This window comes from Procambarus clarkii, chromosome 60 (assembly GCF_040958095.1).
Source record: "Procambarus clarkii isolate CNS0578487 chromosome 60, FALCON_Pclarkii_2.0, whole genome shotgun sequence".
Classification (NCBI taxonomy): domain Eukaryota; kingdom Metazoa; phylum Arthropoda; class Malacostraca; order Decapoda; family Cambaridae; genus Procambarus; species Procambarus clarkii.
In genome coordinates this window covers 4,281,435-4,295,853 of record NC_091209.1, presented here as the reverse complement: position 1 = coordinate 4,295,853, position 14,419 = coordinate 4,281,435, and the positions used below count along the sequence as shown (strand labels likewise).

Genomic DNA, 14,419 nt, shown 5'->3' with positions numbered 1-14,419 from the left:
AGACTGACTCCATTCACAGCTTCAAGTGTAGATATGATAGAGCCCAGCAGGTTCAGAAACCTGTACATTAGTTAATTGACAGTTGAGAGGCGGGACCAAAGAGCCAGAGCTCAACCCCGCAAGCACAACTAGGTAAGTAAGCTATGTGAGTACAGTACCACACAGACAGTGTGCAGGTACTGTTCCACAGACAGTGTGCGGGGAACAATACCTCACAGACTGCTGTAGCTACAACTGTCCTGTAGGTTCCTGGACCAGACTACCTGTCACCTGTACCGGGTGATGACGAGATATACTCCAGGTCGGACGGCTGATCAACTATCAACACAGGAAACACTTCAAGAACACAAAATGTAGATAATAACTGTAATGCCAGTAAGGTCGGCCTGTCATTCATCCCTGCACATACACACACTCTCCTCCACTGTTGATGCTCCCATGGTATCTCCCATGTTAGATGCTCCCATGTTAGATGCTCCCATGGTATCTCCCATGTTAGATGCTCCCATGTTATCTCCCATGTTAGATGCTCCCATGTTATCTCCCATGTTAGATGTCCCCATGTTATCTCCCATGTTAGATGCTCCTATGTTATCTCCTATGTTAGATGCTCCCATGTTATCTTCTATGTTAGATGCTCCCATGTTAGATGCCACCATGTTATCTCCCATGTTAGATGCTCCCATGTTATCTTCCATGTTAGATGCTCCCATGTTAGATGCCACCATGTTATCTCCCATGTTAGATGTCCCCATGTTATCTCCCATGTTAGATGCTCCCGTGTTAGATGCTCCCATGTTAGATGCTCCCATGTTATCTCCCATGTTAGATGCTCCCATGTTATCTCCAATGATAGATGTCCCCATGTTATCTCCCATATTAGATGCTCCCATGTTATCTCCCATCATAGATGTTCCTGTGTTATCTCACATATTAGAGACTCCCATGTTATCTCCCATGTTAGATGCTCCCATGTTATCTCCCATGATAGATGCTCCCATGTTATCTCCAATGTTAGATGCTCCCATGTTATCTTCCATGTTAGATGCTCCCATGTTAGATGCTCCCATGTTATCTCCAATGTTAGATGCTCCCATGTTATCTCCCATGTTAGATGTGCCCATGTTATCTCCCATGATAGTTACTCCCATGGTATCTCCCATGATAGATGTTCTCATGTTTGATGTTCCCATGTTAGATGTGCCCATGTTATCTCCCATGTTAGATACTCCCATGCTATCTTCCATGTTAGATGCTCCCATGTTATCTCCCATGTTAGATACTCCCATGCTATCTCCCACGTTAGATGCTCCCATGTTATCTCCCATGTTAGATGCTCCCATGTTAGATGCTCCCATGTTATCTCCCATGTTAGATGCTCCCATGGTATCTCCCATGAGAGATGCTCCCATGTTATCTCCAATGTTAGATGCTCCCATGTTATCTCCCATGTTAGATGTGCCCATGTTATCTCCCATGTTAGATACTCCCATGCTATCTCCCATGTTATCTCCCATGTTAGATGCTCCCATGTTATCTCCCATGTTAGATGCTCCCATGTTATCTCCCATGTTATATACTCCCATGCTATCTCCCATGTTATCTCCCATGTTAGATGCTCCCATGTTAGATACTCCCATGTTGTCTCCCATGCTATCTCCCATGTTATCTCCCATGTTAGATGCTCCCATGTTTGATGCTCCCATGTTATCTCCCATGTTATATACTCCCATGCTATCTCCCATGTTAGATGCTCCCATGTTATCTCCCATGTTAGATGCTCCCATGTCATGTCCCATGTTAGATGCTCCCATCTAGAGCACGCGGAGACATGCCAGTATACACAGTTGACACAGTGGCAGGTGTAACTGGGTGAACACGTGCGACGAACAGGTGTGGCCACACGTGGCCAGGCTGGGTGGTGGGGGACATGACACACACAGGTGTGGCCACACGTGGCCAGGCTGGGTGGTGGGGGACATGACACACACAGGTGTGGCCACACGTGACCAGGCTGGGTGGTGGGGGACATGACACACACAGGTGTGGCCACACGTGGCCAGGCTGGGTGGTGGGGGACATGACACACACAGGTGTGGCCACACGTGGCCAGGCTGGGTGGTGGGGGACATGACACACACAGGTAAATGGCTGCTAAAGTTCAACTCAGGAAAGTGTAAAGTAATGAAATTTGGCGAAGGTAGCAGAAGGCTGAACACAAGGTACCATCTGGGAGGTAAAACCCTGCAAGAGTCAAATAGAGAGAAAGATCTGGGGGTCGATATCACACCGAACCTGCTCCCAGAGGCTCACATCAAAAGGATATCATCAGCGGCATATGCTAGACTGGCCAACATAAGAACTGCCTTTAGAAACATGTGTAAGGAATCGTTCAGGACCCTGTATGCCACTTATGTAAGACCAATCCTGGAGTATGCAGCTCCAGCCTGGAGTCCATACCTAGTTAAACACAAGACGAAGTTAGAGAAGATTCAGAGGTATGCCACCAGACTGGTCCCGGAACTGAGAGGAATGAGCTACGTTGTGTCTCACGAAGTCTCGTTGTTTGTGATTGTTATCACGTGGAAACACAATCACTGGCATTCTCGTTGCTTGCTTGATATCTCGTATAGATACAATTTCTGGCAGTCTCATTGCTTGTGCTTGATATCACGTGGAGACAATCGGTCTTTCTCCCTTTCTCTATCCTTAAGTCACTCGTTCACTACAGTTAATTAACTGATAACCCAACCGGATTCTGCGGCGATTGAGATAAATGAACTAACCAGGTGACAAGTTATTTCTTAATACGCGTCTGTTAGGCAGGTGATATGCCTAACAGACGGCTAGTGGCCTATAGCAGATTTTCCACGTTCTACAAGTAAACACGACGACTACATTCTGACGTTTGCGGGGCACCCTTGGGTGCTGGAGGCGCCTCAACGTACTCTGGTCCATTATTGGAAATTGAATAATTGGCCATTATTCCAAAAATCCTGAGTTTACCGGACAGGAGACCGGAGAGAACCGTAGGGCGTGTAGAAGTACAATATCCTACCAGGACAGGTGTAAGGAACCAATGAATGGTAACAAGATCGTGGCCTGTCACTTGAATAGTCCTGAAACCACTTGGGGTGTACTATAGAATACACGGGAGCAAGGGCGGGACACTCGTGGTATTAACACATCTCACTAAGGGACTGACGGAGGGGAGGAGTGCTGAATAATTAAGGGCATTAGGTCACTAGGGGTCAAAGGGAAGGGTAAGCCCAATATCACTAAGACAGGTACAACCATTAACAGACACTGGAATGACACTTGAATATATGACTTTATTTGACATCATTAAATAGGCATTTCCTAACTATATTCCCTAACCGAGGCAAAGATAATTTAATGACAATGTACTTTGCACAAGAGAGCCGTACTTACTTATCCGGGTATTTCACGTGACTTCGAGATGTTGTTCTTCCCAAGAGTCATACACACACTTCCACAGGGCCCCGTCTTATAGCAACCACAGGGCCCCGTCTTATAGCAACCACAGGGCCCCGTCTAATAGCAATCACAGGGCCCCGTCTTATAGCAATCACAGGGGCCCCGTCTTATAGCAATCACAGGGCCCCCCGTCTTATAGCAACCACAGGGCCCCGTCTAATAGCAAGAACGAAAAGTGTTAAGAATGTCATCAATACGGCGTCAACAGATGGTCATCAATTCTGCGTCATCAAAACAGTCACAATACAAAGTCATTAATACAGTGCTATCAGCATAGGAACACGAACACAAGGTCATTAGAACAAGGTCATCAATTCAGCGTCATCAACACAGGTTCTTCAACACAGGATCATCAACACAGGATCATCAACATAGGGATCATTAACAGAAAATGGTCAACACTGGATCAACAACACAGCATTAACAGCACAGGGTCATCAACACAAACTCCAGGAGATGATAAACAAATGGTTCATAGAATTCAATCCCAACAAGTGTAAGGTATTGAAAGTTAGAAAAGGAGAAAGAAGATTCAGGTGTGGATATAATGCCATCACTATCTCCAGAGGTACACATAAATAGTGTAACATCAGCAGCATATGGGATGCTAGTAGTCATTTGACGACTTTTAGAAACCTAAACCAGAGCACTCTCAAGGCTAGCTATACAGCCTTGTTAGACCAGTTCTGAAATATGTATCACCAGTCTGGACGCTGCACTTTGTGGGGCATAGAACAAAAATATAAATGTATGCTATATGATTAGTGCCAGAGCTACGAGGACTAAGCTACGAGGAAAGATCTCACAACCCTAGAAGAGAAGAGAGAAGAGGCAAAGAGGCAGAGGGGACATGATTGCAACATACAGGATACTGAAGGGAATTGAAAAGATGGATTACAGCCTCTTTAATATGTGAGAGAAAGTTTAACGTGATGACATGCATGGAAGCAGGAAACAATTGTTTCGAAGAAATGTAAGGAAATACTCGTACTCTCTAAGGTGGGGCCAACAAGCGCAATGCATTGAAAAAAGAAGTTGTGGAAGCCACCTCCATCTATAACGTTAAAGTAAGATTCGACCAGGAAGTTGAACATTAGGATAGTTCAAGTAGGTTCAACAAGGCTAGTAGGTTAGGCAGTAAGACCTAGACATCACTTCTCCATGGACACTGTTAAGTACTAATTGGTAACTCAGTACAGGATCATCAACACAGGGTCATCAACACATTTCATCAACTTATGGTCATCAACACATTTCATCAACTTATGGTCATCAACACATTTCATCAACTTATGGTCATCAACACATTTCATCAACTTATGGTCATCAACACATTTCATCAACTTATGGTCATCAACACATTTCATCAACTTATGGTCATCAACACATTTCATCAACTTATGGTCATCAACACATTTCATCAACTTATGGTCATCAACACAGGGTCATCAACTTATGATCATGAACACAGAGTAATCAATACAGCGTTATCAGCAGAGAGTCGTCTTAAAAACTAATCCCTCAGTAACCATTATGTAATATTTGTGTTAGATATTTCATGTTGATTATATTATCAGCTACTGATACAAGGTATCTATATTATTATCAATTTCCCAAAATTATAAACAATAGGCCTTTGGTTGTTGTTTCTTACTGCTTTCTGGCCGCCAGGATTTATGTGGACTGCGTCTTCAACCACATGAGCGGGTGGTGGGCTGAGGGGACGCCTACCACCGGAGGAACATCATTTGACTATGGCTCCGAGTCCTACCCCGGGGTCCCATATTCTGGCTTCGATTTCAACGATGCAAACTGCAACTCTTCCAATGGCGGCATTGAAAGCTATGCAGACGCTAAACAGGTAAAGTAAATTATCTTGTATATATATATATATATATATATATATATATATATATATATATATATATATATATATATATATATATATATATATATATATATATGTCGTACCTAGTAGCCAGAACGCACTTCTGAACCTACTATGCAAGGCCCGATTTGCCTAATAAGCCAAGTTTTCCTGAATTAATATATTTTCTCTAATTTTTTTCTTATGAAATGATAAAGCTACCCATTTCATTATGTATGAGGTCAATTTTTTTTATTGGAGTTAAAATTAACGTAGATATATGACCGAACCTAACCAACCCTACCTAACCTAACCTATCTTTATAGGTTAGGTTAGGTAGCCGAAAAAGTTAGGTTAGGTTAGGTAAGTTAGGTAGTCGAAAAACAATTAATTCATGAAAACTTGGCTTATTAGGCAAATCGGGCCTTGCATAGTAGGCTGAGAAGTGAGTTCTGGCTACTAGGTACGACATATACATATATATATATATATATATATATATATATGTCGTACCTAGTAGCCAGAACTCACTTCTCAGCCTACTATTCAAGGCCCGATTTGCCTAATAAGCCAAGTTTTCCTGAATTAATATATTTACTATAATTTTTTTCTTATGAAATGATAAAGCAACCCTTTTCTCTATGTATGAGGTCAATTTTTTTTTATTGGAGTTAAAATTAACGTAGATATATGACCGAACTTAACCAACCCTACTAACCTAACCTAACCTAACCTATATTTATAGGTAAGGTTAGGTTAGGTAGCCCCAAAAAGCTAGGTTAGGTTAGGTTAGGTAGGTTAGGTAGACGAAAAAACATTAATTCATGAAAACTTGGCTTATTAGGCAAATCGGGCCTTGAATAGTAGGCTGAGAAGTGCGTTCTGGCTATTAGGTACGACATATATATATATATATAATATATATATATATATATATATATATATATATATATATATATATATATATATGCGAACAAGCCTGAATGGTCCCCAGGACTATATGCGAATGAAAACTCACACCCCAGAAGTGACTCGAACCCATACTCCCAGAAGCAACGCAACTGGTAACTACAGGGCGCCTTAATCCACTTGACCATCACGGCCGTCAAAAGGAAGTGATAGCCGAGGCTATTTGAGCCACTTCCCCGACGGCAACTCGGATGGTAATCTTGGGCATAGCATTTCACCAAATCATTTCATATATATATATATATATATATATATATATATATATATATATATATATATATATATATATATATATATATATATATTTTTTTTTTTTTTTTTAATTTGTGAGGGTACCACCTCTGGTGCCAATGTGGGGACCCATAGCCTCGGAGAAGAAAATAAAAAGTACTCAGAGAAGACCTTGTGGTTTCTCACTGAACACTAATATTATCTTCTCCTACCACCCCTCTTCTTTTGTATGTACATATATATATATTTGCTTTATTTGAACTTTGTTACAAAAAAAGAGTTACATATAGGTTACAAAGATGGTTATCATAGGTTGTCGAGTTCCTCCAGCTCCTCAGATGGCGGGCAGGAACCCTGGATGCAGTGCGCATTTCCCCTCTGTATCGCCACGCTGAGGCGCTGGAAAAGAAAGCTGGCAGCTCTAGGGTCCCTTGTTGTTTCAATGAGCCTAGAACCCAGTTCCTTCAAAAAACTGGTAGCACTTTTACCCCAGGCGCCGAGTGTCTCAGAAGCAATGGGGACAAAATTGTAGTGGTGATCCAGTTCTCTATACTTACAGGATTTGGCTGCTTCCCTGTGGGTGGCAGCGCCACCTGGTTGTGCAACACTGAGGTCAATGTAGGTGTTAGCCAGGGTTGATACGCACGTGTAGTCCCATACCAACTGCTTGCCATTCTTCCAGGGGTTCACTGTGATACCATCCGGGTGACCAATAAGAGCATCAGAGTTACGGGGCGTTAGGTAACGGGGCTCTCTTTCAGCTGGGCATCCAGCTGTGGTGAGGCTCCTCTTGATGATGTCGTTAACTTCACTGTGCCTCGAGTGCCATCCCCCTGTGCTTTGGCAGAGTAGGCCATGGTGGCCGTACCTGTCAGCCACCACCTCGCCGCAAAAACACCTATATCTGGTGTGGATTGGGGCAGCAAGGCGGAGGGCTACAGCAATTCGGAGGGCGTGTGGTGTGAGACGCGTGCCAGTTGCCGACATTGGGGTTGCTAACAGGAAATCCCCTGCATGTGGGGCTGCTACTGCTGTGAGGCGAGCAATGTCGTGTTGTGTTATTGCAGCACCCAGGCACTCTGCAGCAACTTGGTCTACAATGGGGCCATCCCAGCTGGATTGCTTGTGGGCTTTTGGGGATGATGGTTGAGGTGATGGGCCTGCACGAGAGGCCCACTCAGTGGCACAGCGTGTAAAATTGGGATCATGTACACCTGCCAGCTGATGTAAGTGGGCAGGTAGAATTTCCTTCATAAGGTCGTCGGATGCTGATAAGGAGGACAGGAAGGCTGGAACAGCGATTTGCGTTGCTGTTCGAACTCCGAGGCCCCCAAGTCTTACGGGAAGAGAGGCTTGTTTCCACTGTAGGTCATCAAGAGAGAGGTTAAGGGCTTTTTCTAACATTGATTTCAGTAACCGGTCATACTCACTTAGTTTTTGGCTACTGTAAGATAGTGAATACCTCAGAAAGTAGGTTAACCTGGGGAGGGACAGACATCTGGTGATGAGGTAGAGTGCATCATGAGCATCAATATCCTCAATCCTCCCATCCATCCTCTTAAGGTCGGCGATTTTCTTATCAAGGACCTCATCGATGGCTTTCAACCCCAGGGGAGCTCCTAGGAGTGTGCTGTCTTCAGGTTTAGTTTTATGGATATTTGGCAGAAGACCCTCTATTCTCTCTACGATGCCCTGGTTGGAACATATTATTTCACATTTAGAAGGGTTCAGGGTGAGGCCTAAAACTGCACCTTGCTCCTGGATTTTTCTGATGTCCTCCAGGAGGGAGTCTTGGGAACCAGCTAGTGTACCATCATCCAAGAACCAGATGTTAAGCTCGCTGGACAGGACCTCTGTGACTTGTTTGATGACTAAGCAGAAAAGGAAAGAGCAAGGGGATCACCCTGTTGGACGCCTTCTCGCGAGTCAATTTCATGTTCGCCAAAAAGTAGCTTAAGATCCATACTGTAGCATGAATGTACAAAAGGGTAGAGGGAAGGGAAATGACTATGACCGCACGGAGTACAGCATCCCTCCGCACCAAATTGAAGGCATTTTTGAAATCTAGCTTGATAAGGGCCTTTTCGTCTTTGATGTTGGCGATGAAGGCTCGAGCTGCATGGGCTGCCGCCTCACACCCTTGTGGAATGCCGAACCCGAGCTGTTTTGGCTTCAGCATGTTGGCCGCTGCATCACTAACTGTTCTTGCAGCTGCCTTTGCGACGAGACGCCGGAGAGAATTGCCCACAGCTATTGGCCTGATCCCTCCATCCTTTTTCTTTAGAGCACAGAGAGATGCTTCAAAAAAGATAGGTCTTATGGACGCTGGTATGTTGCCAGCTAGACATGTGTTGGTGAATCTGGTTAGTTCCACCAAGAGGTTCTTTGCAATGTCACCCAGTGCAGGGTTGAGCATTTGCTTGAGATGGTTGGGTTTTAGTCCTGTGAACCCACCTGCGAGGCACTACACATCAAGAAGTCAACACCAGCAATCAACAGCCAATTAATGCACAACTATATTCTACCCACTTCAAGACTCCACTCCAATATAGAAGCATCAAGAAATATGGACCAATAGGCTTTCTACAATTACTTCCATTCAATACCCATTGTTTCGTGTTCTGTCATGTGTTTGAATTTAATACCCATTCAATACCCATTGTTTCGTGTTCTGTCTTGTGTTGGAATTTAATGCCCATTGAATACCCATTGTTGAAAGTTCGTTTTTCACCTCATCCACCTCACCCAAATGTAGATATAAACCTCGAAGATTTGTAAGCTCTATTCAGTTTCAGTTGTGTGTTTGTAAACTAAAGTCTTTGAAAATGTAATAAGTTTTACGAAACGCGCTCAAGTGTCGCGTCAGACTAGAAATAAAAATGAATTTTGGAGAATTGATCTTTGAATTACCATCAACAGTGAAAAGAAACGTAAGAAAGATAGAGAAAATTCGTGTTAGAATTATTAATCTTACTTTTTCGGTCATATTTAATAATATATATATATATATATATATATATATATATATATATATATATATATATATATATATATATATATATATATATATATATATATATATATATATATATGTATGTGTGTGTGTGTGTATATCACGAAAATAAACACGTGATTTAAAAATGTGACAATGTCAGACCACGGAAGAAAAATGAAACAGGAATTTCCTTAAGTACTTTCGTATATTAATACATCTTCAGAAGGAGTGATTTTACAGATCGAGTGATGGGTATAAATAGGCAGGAGAGAATGGTGAAGTGAGGTGAGGTACAATACGTGGACAACGCAGACGGCCCATTGGCCCATCAGATGCAGCCAATTGGCCCATCTGATGTAGCCCAATGGCCCATCTGATACAGCAAACATACACAGGCACAATACATAGATAATTATAGCATAAAATGGTAAATATATATAATGAATTAGTGAGACAAATGTTTTCCAATGATCCTACTTAAATCGCCCTTTAACTGATTAATAGATCAGTTAAATGTGCAATCATTGTGCAGAGACACCAAAACAACGTCTCCAAACCCCAAGGTGGAAGATAGCATTCCCACCACAGTACAGTACTGCAAGGTGCAACAAACAAAGAGTGTCCAATCGGCAAAGTCTAAAGGTAATATGACTTTGCCTACTGCCCAAATTACCATCCAGAATAAGAGGGCCAAGGTCCATACCCGTGGGTTGTTTGACCAAGGGTCCCAGAGAACATATGTTACTAAAAGGTTGGCAGATGAACTACAATTAAGGCCTGTAGCCCAGATGTCATTCAACATCTCAGGGTTTGTAACAGATGCAGGACCTCAAGTCTACCAGGTGGTACAACCATCAGTACGCTTAGGCAGGTACGTCTGTCGAGTACAAGCCATTGTGGTGGACAAAATACCAGTAGACCTACAAGTTCAAGGTCTGAGAGCAACAGCCAAATTCCTGAGAGATAGAGGAATAAAATTGGCAGATAATATTAAGTCTGATCACCTCACCGACTTCGGTCTCCTTGTAGGGACAGACTATTGTCATCGATTCATCGGTAGCCCTACTAAATATCAGGGCATAACCATGTTAAACTCTGCAGGAGGTAAATTACTCTCAGGCCCAGTATCAAGCCTGAGGAGACCTATGCCTGCAGATAAACAATACCAATAGAAATCTAAATTTGTCAGCTGATTAAATTTCTCCAGTAGCATTATACTAAGGAGATTACAGCTGACTATAGTAACAGAGGTTGATGTTAGTGTCATCATTTGAAGCTGAAGATGAGTTCATGAGGCCTCAGTGGCAAATCAGTGAACAGTAGCCTAAACAGCTACAAGTCACTGCGGCCAATGTCACTGAACCCACTGCAGTCTCAGAACCATACTTTACTTTAATGATGAGCTATTCAATCTTCTGAATCAATTAACTAAATTAAACCCCAATAAAGCTGATGACTGATTTGATACATTTATTATTTAATCAAGATGTATTCCATGGGCCTCAGTGTTTATATATCAGTGACCAGTTACCTGAAGAAACTTCAAGTTATAATATCATACAGACAGATAATAATAACTGCTGTATTGTATAAACAAGTTACCCATAGAAAATGTAATTTGTAGTGGAATTCCCGTCTATAGAAAACGGGATATCATTACCACACACTATTATATATTCACCACCTATTATGGTGGGAATTATTCTTAAATACATTAGTCTTTGGACTTTACCATCATAAAAACATCTCATATAAATTAACTTAATTATCAATATTAAAGTAGAGTAAATGTGACCCTTCTATCACTTACTGTCATCTGGACAATGTAGGCCAGTAGCGTCAGTGAGGAAGGAGGGGCAGCCATTGTTTAGACTAAGACCAGAGGCTCACGGGAGCAAATACGGCTCCTGTTAATTTTACTTGGACGAAGTGTTATGGAAACCAAAGGTGTACCATTATCAACACGCTGTCAACAAATTCAAGTTTAGTGTTCTACCGAAACCCATTTATCTATCATTTATGGCCATTAATGTCATTAGCTTCTGGCTTCACAGCTACCGCCCTTTTGACAGGTCAAGACGAGGAAGCATGCTTTGTGCATCAGTTACCAGGGTGATGGAAGCTACCTCAAAGAGGGAAAATGTGGTGTCTACATCCTGGTTATATCTGGTGGACTAAGGCCTGCTGTACAATAAGATAAGGAACCTCTTCAATGTATGTAGTCTATTACTGTAGTTTGATTGGCTGCATATATATAAATTTAATAAAAACCCCTAATGTGTAGAGGATCGATTTGTGAGATTATGAGATTATTGCAGAAATACAGTCCACTTATCATTATACAAATTGCTATCGAAGTATATAAATTAACGTAAATATAAATTCTATATAAATTCATATAAATTAAATATATATAAATCTCACAGGTCGGTTCCCACAATATATATATATATATATATATATATATATATATATATATTATATATATATATTATATATATATTATTAAATATGACTGAAAAAGTAAGATTAATAATTCTAACACGAATTTTCTCAATATTTCGTACATTTCTTTTCGCTGTTGGAGGTAATTCAAAAATCAATTCTCCAAAATTCATTTTTATTTCTAGTCTGACGCGACACTTGAGCGCGTTTCGTAAAACTTATTACATTTTCAAAGACTTTAGTTTAAACATACACAACTGAATAGAACTTACACAACTCCGATTTGTTTATATCTACATTTGAGTGAGGTGGATGGGGTGAGGTGGTATTTAATAAGGTATTAATTTCATCAACACAAGACAGAACACGAAACAATGGGTATTGAATAGAAGTGATTGTAGAAAGCCTATTGGTCCATATTTCTTGATGCTTCTATATTGGAGCGGAGTCTTGAGGTGGGTAGAATATAGTTGTGCATTAATTGGCTGTTGATTGCTGGTGTTGACTTCTTGATGTGTAGTGCCTCGCAAACGTCAAGCCGCCTGCTGTCGCTGTATCTATCGATGATTTCTGTGTTGTTTACTAGGATTTCTCTGGCGATGGTTTGGTTGTGGGAAGAGATTATATGTTCCTTAATGGAGCCCTGTTGCTTATGCATCGTTAAACGCCTAGAAAGAGATGTTGTTGTCTTGCCTATATACTGGGTTTTTTGGAGCTTACAGTCTCCAAGAGGGCATTTGAAGGCATAGACGACGTTGGTCTCTTTTAAAACGTTCTGTTTTGTGTCTGGAGAGTTTCTCATGAGTAGGCTGGCCGTTTTTCTGGTTTTATAGTAAATCGTCAGTTGTATCCTCTGATTTTTGTCTGTAGGGATAACGTTTCTATTAACAATATCTTTCAGGACCCTTTCCTCCGTTTTATGAGCTGTGGAAAAGAAGTTCCTGTAAAATAGTCTAATAGGGGGTATAGGTGTTGTGTTGGTTGTCTCTTCAGAGGTTGCATGGCGTTTCACTTTCCTTCTTATGATGTCTTGGACGAAACCATTGGAGAAGCCGTTGTTGACTAGGACCTGCCTTACCCTACAGAGTTCTTTGCCGACTTGCTTCCATTCTGAGCTGTGGCTGAGAGCACGGTCGACATATGCGTTAACAACACTCCTCTTGTACCTATCTGGGCAGTCGCTTTTGGCATTTAGGCACATTCCTATGTTCGTTTCCTTAGTGTAGACTGCAGTGTGGAAATCTCCGCTCTTTTCCATGACTGTTACATCTAGAAAGGGCAGCTTCCCATCCTTTTCCATCTCGTTAGTGAAACGCAGCACGGAACTCCGCTGAAATGCCTCCTTCAGCTCCTGCAGATGGCTGATATCAGGTACGTGTGTAAAAATGTTGTCAACATACCTGCAGTATATGGCCGGTTTCAAGTTCATGTCGACTAAGACTTTTTGCTTGATAGTACCCATGTAGATGTTTGCAAACAGGACACCTAGGGGAGAACCCATGGCGACCCCATCTACTTGCTTATACATGTGCCCATCCGGGCTCAAGAAGGGTGCCTCTTTAGTACAAGCTTGGAGTAGTTTCCTTAGGATATTTTCTGGTATGTCAAGAGGAGTACAGGCTGGATCACGATACACTCTGTCGGCTATCATCCCGATTGTCTCGTCCACTGGTACGTTGGTGAACAGCGATTCTACGTCCAACGAGGCTCTTATTTCTGTGGCCCGTGTGCCCCGCAGTAAGTCAACAAATTCCTTTGGCGACTTCAGGCTGAAGGCGCAAGGGACATAAGGAGTCAGCAGGCCGTTGAGTCGCTTCGCTAGTCTGTACATGGGTGTGGGTATCTGGCTAATGATTGGCGAAGTGGGTTTCCAGGCTTGTGTGTCTTGACATTTCCATACGCATATCCAGGTTTATATTCCCCAATAATCTTTGGCAGGTGGAGTCCTGATTTCTTGGCGTTCACAGTTTCGATTAGTTTGTTGACCTTTGCTTTCAATTCGGCTGTAGTGTCCTTCGTTACCCTTTGGAATTTAGTTTGGTCAGAGAGTATGAGGTTCATTTTCGCCAGATATTCGTCATTTTTAAGAATGACGTATATTGGCGACTTGTCACCTCTCCTGACAACTATCTCCTTGTTCTCACGAAGGCTTTTGGCTGCCGCTTTGAGCTCGGGGGACAGTCTGGTGCTTCTGTAATTGCCTCGATTCTTTCCTCCTTCCACAATAAGTTCTGCTTGTAAGGTATCTTTGGTAGTGACCTTCTTTTGTGTCTCGAGGTCGAATATGTCGTCCAACAGAATTTCCAACTCCACTTTCCGGGCCATCTCACTCGGTCTGGACATAACGTGACAGTTTATGCCCAGATTTAGGAGAGTGTATCCCACCCATCCAAAAAACCCAGTATATAGGCAAG

General features: G+C 42.2%; 2 protein-coding genes across 2 annotated transcripts; both read right to left on the bottom strand.

Moving 5' to 3' along the window:
- Nucleotides 1-389: 389 nt before the first annotated feature.
- LOC138353827 (uncharacterized PPE family protein PPE16-like) lies at nucleotides 390-905 on the bottom strand. The gene has a single exon (XM_069307241.1). The coding sequence runs from the start codon at nucleotides 903-905 to the stop codon at nucleotides 390-392; it is 516 nt and encodes a 171-aa protein (XP_069163342.1).
- Nucleotides 906-926: 21 nt separating this feature from the next.
- LOC138353826 (uncharacterized) lies at nucleotides 927-1,799 on the bottom strand. Its single transcript, XM_069307240.1, has one exon. The coding sequence runs from the start codon at nucleotides 1,797-1,799 to the stop codon at nucleotides 927-929; it is 873 nt and encodes a 290-aa protein (XP_069163341.1).
- Between the last annotated feature and the right edge of the window lie 12,620 nt (nucleotides 1,800-14,419).

What these genes read in the sequence shown, in the direction of transcription:
- LOC138353827 (XM_069307241.1), bottom strand. Translation starts at nt 905, where the DNA reads ATGGGAGATAACATGGGAGCATCTAATATGGGAGATAACATGGGGACA.
- LOC138353826 (XM_069307240.1), bottom strand. Translation starts at nt 1,799, where the DNA reads ATGGGACATGACATGGGAGCATCTAACATGGGAGATAACATGGGAGCA.